Source organism: Eleutherodactylus coqui, chromosome 8 (assembly GCF_035609145.1).
Source record: "Eleutherodactylus coqui strain aEleCoq1 chromosome 8, aEleCoq1.hap1, whole genome shotgun sequence".
NCBI lineage: Eukaryota > Metazoa > Chordata > Amphibia > Anura > Eleutherodactylidae > Eleutherodactylus > Eleutherodactylus coqui.
In genome coordinates, this window is record NC_089844.1 from 31,938,220 (window position 1) to 31,955,731 (window position 17,512).

Genomic DNA, 17,512 nt, shown 5'->3' on the forward strand with positions numbered 1-17,512 from the left:
CCAGTGGCAGCAAATAGTTTCAGGTCGTAAGGCTGTTGTTGGACCCGTTGGGTGGCTCGTGGTCTTCAGCAGGGCTGCACCGTGGGTGTTTTCCTCCGGGGGCGCTGCGGTAGGTCTCCAAACTCTCAGGAGCTGTCTTCCACTCGGTGGGTCTTTTAGCGGTTTTCCCGCCACAGAATATAGGGTTCCCGTGGCCCAGTTGTAGTAGAGCGTCCCCGGGGGACAGGCCAATCCGGGAGTTCGGGCGAGGGTGGGTCGTTCCCCTCCACAGAATGGTGTAAGTGGAGGTTACACCGCACTCGGGTCCCGGCACGGGGCCGCGCGGCTGTCAGATGTCCTCCGATCTCGGTGGGCGCAGGAGCAGGAGGGTGAGCCGCTCACCCCTCCGGAGCCAGGTCCGGGCCGCTCCGCAAATAGCCCGCGGCCGGATGTGGTGCACCGCAGCAGCCGCCGGGGGTCCGGAGTCGGAGGAGTACCAGCACGGGGTCCGGCGCGCGGCGGGTCTTCCGGGCATCTCATGGACAATCCGCGGCCGGGTGTGATGTGCTGCAGCGGCCGAAGGAGGTCCGGAGTCGGAGGAGTGTCGGCGCAGGGTCAGGTAAGCAGCAGTTCTTCCGGGCCGTCCCGCCGATCGTCCGCGGCAGGATATGGCGCGCTGCGGCGGCTGAAGGGGGTCTGAAGTTGGGAGGGTATCAGCGCGAGGTTCGGTGAGTCGCGGGCCCTCCGGGGCGCCCCGCGGACAGTCCACGTCAGGATGCAGCACACCGCAGCCGCCGAGAGGGGCTCGGGATCAGAGGGGTGTCAGCGTTGGGTCCGCTGAGCAGTGGACTTTCCAAGGGGTCTTGCGCTGTGTCAGCCGCGTCCAGAGCGAGGGGGTCGGTCCACCCGGGTCCCGGTCCGGCACACCGGTAAGGTGGGGCAGCGAGGCGGGGGCCACCCGCTCCGGGGATGAGCGGGAAGGCCGCAGGGCGCTGGCGTGGCGTTGCCTCTGCTCCGACGGCGTCAGGAGGAGTTATTTTCTTTTGGCCGTGGTTTGGCCACCTCTGCAAGGTTCTAGAGGTCCAGTTGGCTAGTTTGCAGCTCTTGGTGACATGTTAAGGCCAGGATTTTGAAGGATTTTGTAGTTCCCCTGGGGAGCTCCTCTCAAGTGCGACTGTACATGTCGGTCGCTGGCTCCGCCACTCGTTCGAGTATTAGCGTGTTCGAGATGCTCGTTACTCGTAACGAGCACCACGCGATGTTCGGGTTACTTTCACTTTCATCTCTGAGACGTTAGCGCACTTTTCTGGCCAATTGAAAGACAGGGAAGGCATTACAACTTCCTCCTGCGATGTTCAAGCCCTATACCACCCCCCTGCAGTGAGTGGCTGGCGAGATCAGGTGTCACCCGAGTATAAAAATCGGCCCCTCCCGCGGCTCGCCACAGATGCGTTGTGACATAGCTGAGGGAAAGTGCTATCGTGTTGGAGCTGCTGTAGGGAGAGTGTTAGGAGTTAGTGTAGGCTTCAAGAACCCCAACGGTCCTTCTTAGGGCCACATCTAACCGTGTGCAGTACTGTGGAGGCTGCTTTTTGCAGTGTTGCACTTTTTTTTTTTTTTGGTATATCGGCCGTGCAGAGCATTGCGCCCTGCAGTAATACTCCAGGGACAGAATTGTGTAGGCAGGGCCAGAAGACATATATTATTGACTAAATATACGCAGTGGTCCTTTTCAAAAAAATATTGGGCAAAAAATCTATTTGGCCTGCCTGTCACTGTGCTCAGTGTTCTGGGTCTGTGTGTGCTGGGTGTAGTAGTTCTACAAATAAATACGCAGCCAGCTAAGTGTTACAGCAGGCGTGCGCCAAATTATTTCCTGGCTGTGAAATCACCGCTCTGTTGCAGTTAATAACAGTCAACACTCTGCAGTTCTGTGACACACACATCAGGGACAGAATTGTGTAGGCAGGGCCAGAAGACATATATTATTGATTGAATATACGCAGTGGTCCTTTTCAAAAAAATATTGGGCAAAAAATCTATTTCGCCTGCCTGTCACTGTGCTCAGTGTTCTGGGTCCGTGTGTGCTGTGTGTAGTAGTTCTACAAATAAATACGCAGGCAGCTAAGTGTTACAGCAGGCTTGCGCCAAATTATTTCCTGGCGTTCCGTAAGCGAAGTCAGCCTCCAACCACAGGCCAATAAGCGGCACATTTAATTACAGCGTTCTGTTTCTGCATTACTGGTAATACAGCATGCAGAGGGGTAGGGGTAGGCCTAGAGGACGTGGGCGCGGCCGAGGACGCGGAGGCCCTAGTCCGGGTGTGGGCACAGGCCGAGCTCCTGATCCAGGTGTATCGCAGCCGACTGCTGCCGGATTAGGAGAGAGGCACGTTTCTGGCGTCCCCACATTCATAGCACATTTAATGGGTCCACACGGTAGACCTTTATTAGAAAATGAGCAGTCTGAGCAGGTCCTGTCGTGGATGGCAGAAAGTGCATCCAGCAATCTATCGAACACCCAGAGTTCTGCGCCGTCCACTGCTGCAACTCTGAATCCTCTGGCTGCTGCTCCTCCTTCCTCCCAGCCTCCTCACTCCATGAAAATGAGACATTCTGAGGAGCGGGCAGACTCCCAGGAACTGTTCTCGGGCCCCTGCTCAGATTGGGCAGCAGTGGTTCCTCTCCCACCAGAGGAGTTTATCCTGACTGATGCCCAACCATTGGAAAGTTCCCGGGGTCCGGGGGATGAGGCTGGGGACTTTCGGCAACTCTCTCAAGACCTTTCAGTGAGTAAGGAGGCCGATGACGATGAGACACATTTGTCTATCAGTGAGGTAGTAGTAAGGGCATTAAGTCCGAGGGAGGAGCGCACTGAGGATTCTGAGGAAGAGCAGCAGGACAATGAGGTGACTGACCCCACCTGGTTTGCTACGCCTACTGAGGACAGGTCTTCAGAGGGGGAGGCAAGGGCAGCAGCAGGGCAGGTTGCAAGAGGCAGTGCGGTGGCCAGGGGTAGAGGCAGGGCCAGACCGAATAATCCACCAACTGTTTCCCAAAGCGCCCCCTCGCGCCATGCCACCCTGCAGAGGCCGAGGTGCTCAAAGGTCTGGCAGTTTTTCACTGAGAGTGCAGACGACCGACGAACAGTGGTGTGCAACCTTTGTCGCGCCAAGATCAGCCGGGGAGCCACCACCAGCAGCCTCACCACCACCAGCATCTGCAGACATATGATGGCCAAGCACCCCACAAGGTGGGACGAAGGCCGTTCACCGCCTCCGGTTTGCACCGCTGCCTCTCCCCCTGTGCCCCAACCTGCCACTGAGATCCAACCCCGCTCTGAGGACACAGGCACTACCGTCTCCTGGCCTGCACCCACACCCTCACCTCCGCTGTCCTCGGCCCCATCCACCAATGTCTCTCAGCGCAGCGTCCAGCCGTCGCTAGCGCAAGTGTTTGAGTGCAAGCGCAAGTACGCTGCCACGCTCAAGCGTTAAACGTGCACATAGCCAAATTTATCAGCCTGGAGATGCTGCCGTATAGGGTTGTGGAGACGGAGTCCTTCAAAAGTATGATGGCGGCGGCCCCGCGCTACTCAGTTCCCATTCGCCACTATTTTTCCCGATGTGCCGTCCCAGCCCTGCACGACCACGTCTCCCGCAACATTGTACGCGCCCTCACCAACGCGGTTACTGCCAAGGTCCACTTAACAACGGACACGTGGACAAGCACAGGCGGGCAGGGCCACTATATCTCCCTGACGGCACATTGGGTGAATTTAGTGGAGGCTGGGACAGAGTCAGAGCCTGGGACCGCTCACGTCCTACCCACCCCCAGAATTGCGGGCCCCAGCTCGGTGGTGGTATCTGCGGCGATGTATGCTTCCTCCACTAAACCACCCTCCTCCTCCTCCAACGCAACCTCTGTCTCGCAATCAAGATGTGTCAGCAGCAGCACGACGCCAGCAGTCGGTGTCGCTCGTCGTGGCAGCATAGCGGTGGGCAAGCGTCAGCAGGCCGTGCTGAAACTACTCAGCTTAGGAGATAAGAGGCACACGGCCCACGAACTGCTGCAGGGTCTGACACAGCAGACCGACCGCTGGCTTGCGCCGCTGAGCCTACAACCGGGCATGGTCGTGTGTGACAACGGCCGTAACCTGGTGGCGGCTCTGCAGCTCGGCAGCCTCACGCACGTGCCATGCCTGGCCCACGTCTTTAATTTGGTGGTTCAGCGCTTTCTGAAAAGCTACCCACGCTTGTCAGACCTGCTCGGAAAGGTGTGCCGGCTCTGCGCACATTTCCGCAAGTCCCACACGGACGCTGCCACCCTGCGCACCCTGCAACATCGGTTTAATCTGCCAGTGCACCGACTGCTGTGCGACGTGCCCACACGGTGGAACTCTACGCTCCACATGTTGGCCAGGCTCTATGAGCAGCGTAGAGCTATAGTGGAATACCAACTCCAACATGGGCGGCGCAGTGGGAGTCAGCCTCCTCAATTCTTTTCAGAAGAGTGGGCCTGGTTGGCAGACATCTGCCAGGTCCTTGGAAAGTTTGAGGAGTCTACCCAGGTGGTGAGCGGCGATGCTGCAATCATTAGCATCACCATTCCTCTGCTATGCCTCTTGAGAAGTTCCCTGCAAAGCATAAAGGCAGACGCTTTGCGCTCGGAAACAGAGCCGGGGGAAGACAGTATGTCGCTGGATAGTCAGAGCACCCTCCTGTCTATATCTCAGCGCGGTGAGGAGGAGGAGGAGGAGGAGGAGGAAGATGAGGAGGAGGGGGAAGAGACAGCTTGGCCCACTGGTGAGGGTACACATGCTGCTGGCCTGTCATCCTTTCAGCGTGTATGGCCTGAGGAGGAGGAGGAGGAGGAGGAGGATCCTGAAAGTGATCTTCCTAGTGAGGACAGTCATGTGTTGCGTACAGGTACCCTGGCACACATGGCTGACTTCATGTTAGGATGCCTTTCTCGTGACCCTCGCGTTACACGCATTCTGGCCACTACGGATTACTGGGTGTACACACTGCTCGACCCACGGTATAAGGAGAACCTTTCCACTCTCATACCCGAAGAGGAAAGGGGTTCGAGAGTGTTGCTATACCACAGGACCCTGGCGGACAAACTGATGGTAAAATTCCCATCCGACAGCGCTAGTGGCCGAAGGCGCAGTTCCAAGGGCCAGGTAGCAGGGGAGGCGCGGAGATCAGGCAGCATGTACAGCACAGGCAGGGCAACACTCTTTAAGGCCCTTGACTGCTTTATGGCTCCCAGCAAGACTGTGTCACCGCTCCCCAGTCACGGCTGAGTCGGCGGGAGCACTGTAAAAGGATGGTGAGGGAGTACGTAGCCGATCGCACGACCATCCTCCGTGATGCCTCTGCCCCCTACAACTACTGGGTGTCGAAGCTGGACACGTGGCCTGAACTCGCGCTGTATGCCCTGGAGGTGCTTGCTGGTCCTGCGGCTAGCGTCTTGTCAGAGAGGGTGTTTAGTGCGGCTGGGGGAATCATCACAGATAAGCGTACCCGCCTGTCAACCGACAGTGCCGACAGGCTTACACTCATCAAGATGAACAAAGCCTGGATTTCCCCAGACTTCTCTTCTCCACCAGCGGACAGCAGCGATACCTAAGCAATACGTAGGCTGCACCCGCGGATGGAATCATCGTTCTGTATCCCCATCAAAAACGGGGACCTTTTTGCTTCATCTATCTGTGTATAATATTCCTCCTCCTCTTCCTGCTCCTCCTCCTGAAACCTCACATAATCACGCCGAACGTGCAATTTTTCTTAGGCCCACAAGGCTCAGTCATATAATTTTTGTAAACAATTTTTATACATTACAATGCTCATTAAAGCGTTGAAACTTTCACCTCAACCAATTTTTATTTTAACTGGGCTGCCTCCTGGCCTAGTTACCAATTAAGTCACATTAAAGGGGTTCTGACACAAATAATGTTTTTATGCTTTAGCAGCCATTGTTCCCTGGTCTGCCTAATGGACCCAGGGAACCCATGGGTTAATGGCTGCTAAAGCATAAAAATCTTATACTTACCTTGTCTCCTGTTGTTGTTGACATCGGGGGGTCATCTCCCGGCAGCATATTAGCACTTTCTGCTTAGGTTAAGCAGCCTGACTAGAGCCACCTGATTGGTGCACGCTGTGCAGTCACGTGGTGCCGAAGAGCCAATCAGGTGGCTCTAATCAGCAGCGCTGCTTAACCTAAGCAGAAAGTGCTAGTATGCCTCCCGGCAGGCAGTCTTCTTCCTCCAGCAGCCGCGCCGCTCCGGGATCGCGCGCATGCGCAGTGGAGAGGTGCCCTCTGGCAGCACTCCGAAGTTCAGCCGGACGGACGGGCCGCCCACAGCAAGCACTGCTTGTGACGTGCTTGCTGTGGCGGTCCGTCCGTTGACCTCGGAAGTGCCTGACGGACGGACCAGAGCAGGAATCGGTCTTTTTGACCGCTCCTGCTCTGCTTTAAAGGCACAGAAGAAGATGCCGGCTGGAGGGGACATGCCTGGCGATCGGGCCAGGCCAGGCAAGGTGAGTACAATTTTTTTTTTTTCTTGTCAGAACCCCTTTAACCAAAGCGATTAATGGGTTTCACCTGCCCTCTTGGTTGGGCATGGGCAATTTTTCTGATGTACATTAGTACTGTTGATACACCAATTTTTGGGGGCCCTCGCCTACAGTGTAATCAAATTAATTTTTAGCCCACCTGCATTACAGCTGACGTTACATCAGCTGTGTTGGGCACTGCAATGGGATATTTTTATGTACCGCCGGTGGCTTCCTGGCACCCACCCATGCTGTGGGTCCACAGGGAGTTGTAAATGCATCTGTGTCCACTTCTAAAGAACCCCAGTCTGACTGGGGCATGCAGTGTGGGCCGAAGCCCACCTGCATTAAACATGACATTACTACCTCAGCTGTGATGGGCAATGCAATGGGATATTTTTATGTACCGCCGGTGGGTTCCAGGGAGCCACCCATGCTGTGGGTCCACAGGGAGTTGTAACTACATGTGTCCACTTCTAAAGAACCCCAGTCTGACTGGGGCATGCAGTGTGGGCCGAAGCCCACCTGCATTAAACATGACATTACTACCTCAGCTGTGTTGGGCAATGCAATGGGATATATTTATGTACCGCCGGTGGGTTCCAGGGAGCCACCCATGCTGTGGGTCCACAGGGAGTTGTAAATGCATCTGTTTCCACTTCTAAAGAACCCCAGTCTGACTGGGGCATGCAGTGTGGGCCGAAGCCCACCTGCATTAAACATGACATTACTACCTCAGCTGTGATGGGCAATGCAATGGGATATTTTTATGTACCGCCGGTGGGTTCCAGGGAGCCACCCATGCTGTGGGTCCACAGGGAGTTGTAACTACATGTGTCCACTTCTAAAGAACCTTGTCTGACTGGGGCATGCAGTGTGGGCCGAAGCCCACCTGCATTAAACATGACATTATTACCTCAGCTGTGATGGGCAATGCAATGGGATATTTTTATGTACCGCCGATGGGTTCCAGGGAGCCACCCATGCTGTGGGTCCACAGGGAGTTGTAAATGCATCTGTTTCCACTTCTAAAGAACCCCAGTCTGACTGGGGCATGCAGTGTGGGCCGAAGCCCACCTGCATTAAACATGACATTATTACCTCAGCTGTGATGGGCACTGCAATGGGATACATTAATGTACAGCCGGTGGGTTCCAGGGAGCCACCCATGCTGTGGGTGCACACTGAATTCCCATTGCAGAGTTGTACCTGCCTGTGACTATTTATAAAAAAACGCGGTCTGACTGGGGCATGCAGACACCTTGACAGAATGAATAGTGTGTGGCACATAGGTTCCCCATTGCTATGCCCACGTGTGCAGCTCCAGATGGAGGTGGCACAGGATTGGATTTCTCATTGCTTCTGTAGAGCATTGTGGACTATCGCCCCGCCCCATTTAAAGAGGGTCGCTGCCTAGCCGTGCCAACCCTCTGCAGTGTGTGCCTGCGGTTCCTCTGGCAGACGCACTTATAAATAGACATGAGTGTGGCGTGGCATGAGGGCAGCTGAAGGCTGCGCAGGGACAATTTGGTGTGCCCTGTGGACACTGGGTCGTGCGGGGGGGGGGGGTTGGGCAGCATGTAACCCAGGAGAAGTGGCAGCGGAGTGTCATGCAGGCAGTGATTGTGCTTTGTTGGAGGTAGTGTGGTGCTTAGCTAAGGTGTGCATTGCTAATGAGGGCTTTTCAGAAGTAAAAGTTGTTGGGGAGGGGGGGGGCACTCTTGCCGCTATTGTGGCTTAATAGTGGGACCTGGGAACTTGAGATGCAGCCCAACATGTAGCCCCTCGCCTGCCCTACCCGTTGCTGTGTCGTTCCCATCACTTTCTTGAATTGCCCAGATTTTCACAAACGAAAACCTTAGCGAGCATCGGCGATATACAAAAATGCTCGGGTCGCCCATTGACTTCAATGGGGTTCGTTACTCGAAATGAACCCTCGAGCATTGCGAAAAGTTCGTCTCGAGTAACGAGCACCCGAGCATTTTGGTGCTCGCTCATCTCTAGTCCTAAAGCTTGCTATAACATCATGTCTTTTTGTTAGCCATTAGAATGTATCATATCTACAAGATTACGTGGTTTCTCTCACTGAGAAAAATCACATTTTGCTCTGCTAGCTAAAGGTCCATTTACACCAGCCGATGATCGCTAAAAAAAAATCGCTAATCGGCGATCGTTTGAGCGATAATCGTTGCATCTAAATGTGTGCCCATCGTGCGCTTTTCTGGCACTACTGGCTGATTGTTAAATTCAGTCCGACCTAAAAATCGTTGGTCAGCCTTATCAGCAGTTCTTCATGGGGAGTGCTGATAGCTTTGTTTCCCCATGGAGAACAAAGGATCTGAGTGCAGATAAGAGCCCTCTGGCTATTAACTGCTTTCAGCTAAGGCTTCATTTGCACACCTAATTGCTCTTAAGTAATTATTTAATAGTTTATGCAAAATGATCGCTCAAAGCTGTCACTAGAACTATCATTTGGGTGATCTTTGAGCGATCATCAGCCCATGTAAACCAGCCTTAACACGGTACCAAATCTTTTTTTTTTTTTTCGTTTTACTATGATAGGTCAGATGTTAGTAAAAAGTTGAGTTACCCTTTAACCCCTTAGTAACATGGCTTATTTTGGAAGATGCGATGATATTTTTTGGAGGGAAAATTCATCTTCACTTTTCAAAAGTCATAACTCTTTTATTTTTCCGTCGACGTGGCAATGGGAGAGCTTGTTTTTGCATGGCAAACTGCAGGTTTTACTGGTAAAATGTTTGGGGCACATAAAATGTAACTTTTATTTTTTTGGGAGGGCAGACAGAATTCTGCCATTATTTTTTTTTGTTTTTTTAACCATGCAGCAAAAATGACATGATGTTTTTTAAATGTTTTGCATGGCTGCATTCAAAGTTCCATAACAGTTTTATTTTTTACACTCCTGAAGCTCTGGGAGGGCTAGTTTTTTGTGTAATGAGCTGTACTATTTTCACATTCATATGACTTTTTTGATCACTTTTATTGCTTTTTGGTAAGCAAAATGAACAAAAAAAGCATCTGGGCTTTTTAGCTTATTTTACAGCATTTTTTGTGATAAAATGTGTGTTCAATTTTTTGTACAGGTTTTTTATGGATGAAAACGTGTATGTTTTTGTAAACACAGGGGGAAAATGCGTAAAAAAAGTTTTTATTGCTATTTCTTTACAGATTTTTTATGTCCCTGTCGGGGACATGAAACGGTGAAATTATAATAATGCATTGCAATACTTCTGTACTGCATTGTATAATCGCTAATAATAGCGATCATAGGCTATGGCAGACCCGGACAAGAATGACTGGCTTCTAGTTGCTATGGCAACCCATGGACCCTCTGCAATTTGCTATGGCAACCCATAGACCCTCTGCCAATCACATCTCAGATGCCACCTGCTGATTTTGATGTGGAACTGAATGTCTTAAAACCTGCCAGCAATTTCTCCCCAAAATTCACAGTTAGACCTTGCGTGGAATTCAACAGCTGCAGATTTGGGTGCGTTGTGCATCCTAATTCCGGCCCATGTGAAAGGTACCATAATAGAAATACCAGCCAGAGGATTTACTAAATACATGCACTGTAGTGATATCAGAACAAATCTGTGCCTAGGGAAAAAGGCAAGCACCTGTAATGCCATCACAATAAAGTGCAATCTATACATAAATACAGAAACTACTGCGACCTTGTAAAAATGTAACAGAGCCTAGGAATGAGGAGGAGCACTATTGTGACATCATCAGAATAAAATAACGCAAAAAAATGAATACAATGATAAGTGGGTAGAACGATGGCTCAGTGGTTAGCACTGTTTTCTAGCAGTGCTGGGGTCCAAAGCCCACCATGACAACAACATCTGCAAGGAGCTTGTATGAGTTTCTTCCACACAAGCACAGGGAGAAAATATTCCCAAAACACACCAATAGGGCTTTTTTACACGAGTGTATATCGATCAGCGTTTTCACAGTTCCATCTGAGCAGTGTCCCCCTCTTCCCTCCCCCGCATCAGCTCTCTTCTCCTCTCCTCTCCCCTGAGCAGTTTGCAACGGGAGTGGGTGGGACGAGGGCAGAGCTAAGCTGCAGCCCCCTCCCAGCTCCTTGTCTGCAGCCAGCAATGGGAGTGGGTGGGACAGAGCAGAGCTTAGCTCCGCCCCTGTCCTGCCTCTCCCATTGCAAACACCGGAGTGGAGCAGTGAGGCAGAGAGCTGGTGGGGAGAAGGTAAGGGGGGAACTGCTTAGGTGGAAGCGTATATCAGCCGGCCGTGAAAATACCGTCCGATATACGCTTATGTAAATAAGCCCATAGACTGTGAGCTCCAATGGGGCAAGGTATGTACAGCACTGCAGAATAAGTACGCGATATGTAAAAATAAATAACATAATCTAATATTGCCTAGAAATTTCAGATACCATGGTAACCAGATCACAATAGAACACAGCTGGGAAAAGCGATTGTGACATTCATTCTTTAGCAATATCCTTCACTCCTAAAATTCTAAGATAAAGCTTTATAGTGAATCTGTAAAAGTTCAATATAACGAAATTAAGCCCGCTTCTTCTAGATTTCCGGGGCATTATTCATATGCAGATTTTTATTTTTATTTTTGTATCATTTGAAACAGGCTGGACTTTAGCACATGTTGTAACATTGTAGATTTGTGGATAAACCTTTAGGGTTTTCTTTGTGATTCTTTTCTTCACAAAATGCATCTTCTGATGAATTTTGGAATGGCAGTCCTGGCATCCTGTGCCAGCTGTAGCGGAGAGGACATGTAATGGCAGAACATCGTGAGTCGGGAGGAGATGGGGACCACATCATAACTCTTCACAGGTTGTAACAGCTAATGTTGCGTTTTTCGTTTTGTGTTCTGTGGGCAACTCTTAAATTCTGTTGTAACCATGTTGACTTGCTGCAGAGCTGGTGGTTCGGTAATAGTACATGGGTGAAGTGGGCAACCTGGTACAGTAGAGGAGGGGTGGAATTTAGGGGGAGTTATATAAGGTAGTGTGATGTCAGGTCACGTGCAGATAGAGTAAGTGCCTAACTAGAGGAGTGAGAAATGTTTACAGGACAATGCCAACTCTAATGGGTATCTTGTCCTTAGTGAAATCCGTAGAGACCTGGTCGGATCAGACCACATGAGCGGGAGTCTTCCTGCCCAGTTACATCCAGTGGCTACTCCCTGTTAGAAGGGTGCAGAGCAAGTATAGACCAAGAGCCACGTTATCGTAACGTTTAAAGAAATTGTACCACAATTGACTTTTATCACCTGTCCACAGGATAGGTAATAATGTCTGATCGGTAGGGGTTTCGCTGTTGCGACCCCACCATTCCTAAGAGTGGGAGTGTTGTGTGTCTCTCTCTTCCTCACTTTGGGCTCTCTGCACCCCATCTAGTAATGTGGAGATTGAATGGAGTGGCAGTCGCTCATGCAGGGTATTGCATTCATTTTCAATGGGGCTGATGGAAATAGTTAAATGCAAGCGCTCCGCTATTTCCGGCACTACCATTCAAAATGAATGGAGCAGCACTGCGTTTGCGTGACCACCACTCCATTCACTCTCCTCCTCACTGCAGGGGGTGCAGAGCAGTGAAGAGGAAAGAGGGACATAAGACCCCCATTCTCAGGATTAGTGGGGGTCTCAATGGTGGGATCCCACTGATCAGACTTTTATCACCTACCCTATGGATAGGTGATAGAAGATAATAGTTATACAACCCCGTTAAGACTGTACCTCACTTCTGCAAAGTTTGAAAAGTGTGAGAAAAGTCTGTTGAAAGCGCCTCAGTGTCCGGTGTTGTCATGTTAGGTCAAGAGGACTACAATCACTATGTGTGTTGGTCCAGACCCCACGTCAATCTTATAAGTGCACCCTGACTTCATAACTTCAATATCTCCTTTATGCTCCAAGGTCCATTTCAGAGAGTCACATCTTTGGAAAGCCATTACCACCCTGTATAATGAATTAATGTTAATTGCACATTGCATGATATTTATTAACCCTTTCCAATCCAATTTGTATTTTCGGCTATGCATCACCTTCGCAGCAGGCCTTAACAGCAAAAAGGTGCTCTACTAAGTACTAAAGACATTTGTCATGAAGGGGTAGAATAATTCTGAGATTGCAGTAGTCATTAACCCTTTCCAATCCTATTTCTGTCCTGGTTTTCCTAGGGGGCTTACTCTTTTTCTGCCGTTATACAACGGCGCTATATGCTGGCTAAAGCCAGTACTGCATGGGATGACACGTTGGATAGGCTCCATCAGCAGAGAGGCTGGCAATATACAGTGAGAGAACCCCGACGGACGTCTTCCAACATTGGAGCTGTGCAGCCTTAAATTATAATGTCTTCAGAGGTCAGACAGTGGATTGGTAAGAGTTAACTATCCCTAGCTAGATAAATGTGATTTTCCTGCATAATTTTACCAATCTGTGCAAGCTGACTGCGGATACCTGATATCCAATAACAGAATTAGGCTGAACAATGGCTTGGTATAATATATATGTTTATTTTATATGATTTCAGCAGTGTTTTGACTTCATATTTAAATGTACAGCAAAATGTTAGCCAGCAGTACCGATGTAGCCAAGTTTAATATGACTCCTAACAAGTCATGATAACTTTCTATACCACAGTTTATTCGCCCTATTAATAGATTTACAATGGCTTTTGTTGTGTTAATATAACAATAGCTTTTCAATTGTTTAACATAAGATAACTTGTAGCAAAAAGTTATGACGGTCAAGTAAAATTTAGCGACATCGGTACTAGATCTGTTACAAAAGTGAACATTTCTAGGTCTCATAGTCTCATTTTACTCCAATAGTATCAGAATCTGTAGGTTAAAGGCAGAGGAGACCTGGTTCCATAACACTACAAGAACACAAAATGCTAGGCTGGCTTCACACGGGCATATTTGCGCGTGCAAAATCTGCTTGCACAGTATGCAGAGTGTAAAGCTCATTGATTTCAATCAGGTCTTTCAGATTTCTGTATTTTGCGCACATGTTGGTCGCGCAAAAAAAAACTAGAACATACTCTATTTTTCTGTGTGTTTGCACACCAAAGATCCTGTATAAGTCAACGGGGAGTGCGCAAATCCACATGCAATACGCAAGAAGAACTGTGAAATACTGCGTGATTGCGCTGGAAAAGGACCACGTGGAACTACTTAGCCATTTGAATTGGTGCATTTTTGTTTGCCATAAGCAAATGAACATACCCTGCGGGGGGCAAAAAGTGCTGTAAAGTACGCCGATGCACACGCAAAAAACCATTGTTCATTCCGCAAATACCCAGCGCTTAGGAGTGCGCAAATATGCCTAAACTCATGTGAAGCCGCCCTTAGTCTGAAGAAATATTAGTGCTACAGATCAGCATTGTCTCCACTAGAGTCTCTCCTATAGAAGAGCAGCAAAGCTACAGCAAAAATAATGGTTCCCACTGTGGAGAACTGGATAAAGCAGGACATATACTTTTATAAGGTGCAAGGTTCTTCAATTTTGTTTCAAGATGGCTTCTCTAATAAGAAGGCAGCAGGTAGGGGAGGGTGTGCAAAGTAGGGTGGAAGGCTAGTACATTCAAACAGGTGCATACAGAGCTTGCGGCTGAACGTCCATCTAGATAAAAGGTAGAAAGCAAGAATAACTTTATAAGCAGATAATGTACAATGTATCCCACAACCAAGAGGCAATGTAGTTACACATAAGGATCTGAGGCAGGACCCTCTTAAAAAGCCAAAACCGATCATTAACATATTTCCGGAACAGTTTACTTAGAACAGTGATGAGGCTCATAAGTAAGTCATTTACAGCAAATGAAAGACAAACAAAAGGGAAACCACCACTTTACTCAAATACTGGAAGAGGCCAAAAAGTAATCAAGCTCAACCATTTACTTCCTGCTACATTTATTCCTTTGATCAACCCCCACCCAAGAAAAACATGAGATAGCGCAAGGATCCCAAGAAAAAGCACTTTGTATCTCTTCTGTGTTTCTCCACATAAATGTATTATATTCTTCTCATTTTGTACCAAGTCTCTCTTGTATTCCTTTCTTCTACAATATTAGGTATTTTTTAAAGTTACCGCAGATACGCCAATAATTTGTCCAATCCAGTGGAGTCTGTCCAGAACATATTTTCAACCATCATCTGTTATACATGCTGGGAAAAAAAAATGTATGCCTCCAACGGAAGGCTACAATCTATCATAGAGTATTGGAATATAGTAGGCTACATTACTCATATGCTACCATTGTAAATACAAGTATATGCTGCGGTGTGTGTTGGTATATCATAATGTATGTTATATGCTATTGTAGATAGATATACCGACATACAAGATCTGATAGAAGACAAAGCACATTCTTTTGCCCCATGTCAAGTGAATGGAGCCCTATGGATAGATTTAGTACATTTAGCATATATGCCAGGAGCTTTTCCCAGCTTTAAAGGTGATGGAGCCTTTGGAGAGCAACGTGTCCTTTTTCACTTATATGCCTGTTTTGGGGTTGGCGATCATTATTTCATTGGGGTTTGATATACAATTTGCATTGTTTGTCTTCTGCAACTTCTACATATCACTGTATGTAGACAGTCTAAAGGCTATTTTACATGAGCTGAGTTCTTGGCCTGATGTAACAAGCGGCAATCAACACGCATGTCAATCGAGCGCTCATTTAATTATTTTTTTTACACAGGCTGCAAATCCGCTTATGGGGAGCAATGATAACTAGTACGATTGTTTATCCCCATTGACTGGGCCGTACTTCTCCCTGTTCACACAGGGTAACGTATTCCCGATCTGTGAGCCTTTTTATGCTCCATGAAACTGAATGATCAGCCAAGAAATGCTCGTTGGTTCCTTGACTCCTTTACATGGACTAACTGTTGGGTGAATGAGCATTTACACTAATGTTTGGGCCTGATCAGCCTGTATAAAGGGACTTTTAGCCTGCAATTTCTATATAGTGATATGCAGAATGACATGCATCTAAAGGCCCATTTAGACATAATGAATAAACATTGATAAACATTGTGTCCTTTACAGCGCAAGATAATCGCTCAAACGTTGAGCGATCACCTTGCGCTGCGAACGGAGGATGCAGAAGACAAGCGGGGTGTTCCCGCTTGTCTTCTACGTCCAGCTGTTCTCCGCTCGGAGCGCCCGGCTGTTATACAGCCGAGCGCTTGGAGCGGAGGATGCAGAAGACAAGTGGGGTGTCCCCGCTTGTATTCTGCATCCAGCTGTTCTCCTCTCTGAGCGCCCGGCTGTTATACAGCCGAGCGCTTGGAGCGGAGGATGCAGAAGACAAGTGGGGTGGCCCTGCTTGTTTCTGCATCCAGCTGTTCTCTGCTCGGAGTACCCGGCTGTTATACAGCCGGGTGCTCAGTGCGGGGTATGGAGAACAGAGCTGGACCGCTCTGTTCTCCATACCCAGCCTTATATCAGGGAGCGGGATACAGCTGAAACAATAGTATCATCTGTATCCCGCTGTGAATCCCTGATCAGGCCGATCGTTGTCTTTCAGCATGCTGAAAGACAACGGAGAGCGACGGGAGAACGAAAACTGGACGATGTCAGTGCCGTTACACACAACGATTATCGCTCAAAAGCCGTCTTTTGAGCGAATTTTGAGCGATAATCGTTGTGTCTAAATGGGCCTTAAGTGAAAAAAATGCCTTCCCCTCCAAAGGTAGCCATAGCCTTCAAAGTCATAACATGATGCCAACAGGCTCTTATAAGAAAAAGTTTTGTTTCAACCACTGAAGACTCCAGTTGGGCCCATGCAGAACTCAATGACAAACATTCTATTTTGCGGCTAATCACCAGTACTGTATCTGAGATCTATGTACCACAAAAAGAATGGAGCAGCTGTCATCGGACAATGGAATCTTTTTTTTAATCTGTTTTAGATTTAAAAGAAAACAATTGATAGTCTCCTTCAAGACCCTCCTCTATTAGCCAGCGTGGAGAGCGACTGCAAACAGCTGCTCTTGCTTTGTTGCTCTGCAATAAGCGGCACATCTGTGAATTACACATACAGTGGATGGCTTTCTAAGGGCTCTGCATGCAGCCCGGAGGTTGTCCCTCAACTTTTTGTCTATGCATCTATGCATGGAATGTGGACCTCTGTATCCGAAACAATGAAACTTAGATCAATCATTCTGGAGTAAATATTAGGTAACCATTCCTTGTTCTTATGTCTAACTCAATGAAAAGAGGAAAAAATAAAAGAGAACATTGAGCCAGCTTGATTCCGTTGGTAAACATTGGGCAACTAGATTGTAAACGCAACTGTGATAAAGATTGATGTGAGTAAACCTCTGTTCAGCTCTATGTAATGTGCTGCTTCTACAGTATGACAAATTGGAATCCGCACAATCACATTTATCTTTGCATATCCACTTATAAATGTTAACACCTAGTATTCCTAAATTTGCTGTTTTTGGTCACAGCGGCACACCACTACGGGCTGAGAAGACTCACCTTTGTAATATTCACCATGGCTTATGATGTACGGTTGGCTGGGAAACTTTCCGATGAGGGATAAGCAGATCTCGGATCTCAGGTTTAAGGCTCAGCCCAGGTACAGTGAATATGGACCGTACTGAAAGTAAACACATGCATAGTTAGCCGTAGTTGCATCTAAATTACTTCAGTGGTGGTGACCACATGACAAGAAATGGTGGCTCTGTTTAGATTAGTGATACCTGAAGGCAAGAAGCACTCAGTAATCTAAACTTGTCCAACGACCTACAATGCAGAATAAATTGGCAAGTAGTGAGGACTGTATGGATGGCAAATATACCGTCTTCTCTCTAGATATAGTCCACATATTAAGCTCTTATGATGAGCACTCGAGGACCCAGTATTATCATAATATATATAAAACGAATTTGGTGCAATAGACAGACTTACTTTGCTCAGTTATTTTACCCTGTAAAGGTTGGACG

General features: G+C 48.6%; 1 protein-coding gene across 2 annotated transcripts in view; it reads right to left on the reverse strand.

The window, feature by feature from the left end:
- Positions 1–13,054: 13,054 nt before the first annotated feature.
- The window catches only part of CDK15 (cyclin dependent kinase 15), a 163,418-nt gene continuing 158,960 nt past the window's right edge, over positions 13,055–17,512 (reverse strand). For both annotated transcript variants that reach the window (XM_066575422.1, XM_066575421.1), the window contains 2 exons: positions 17,046–17,166; positions 13,055–14,174 (listed from right to left, as the gene is read on the reverse strand). In XM_066575422.1, coding sequence (XP_066431519.1) covers positions 17,057–17,166 — 110 coding nt within the window. In that variant the 3' untranslated portion in view covers positions 13,055–14,174; positions 17,046–17,056. The remainder of the gene's footprint in view (positions 14,175–17,045; positions 17,167–17,512) is intronic.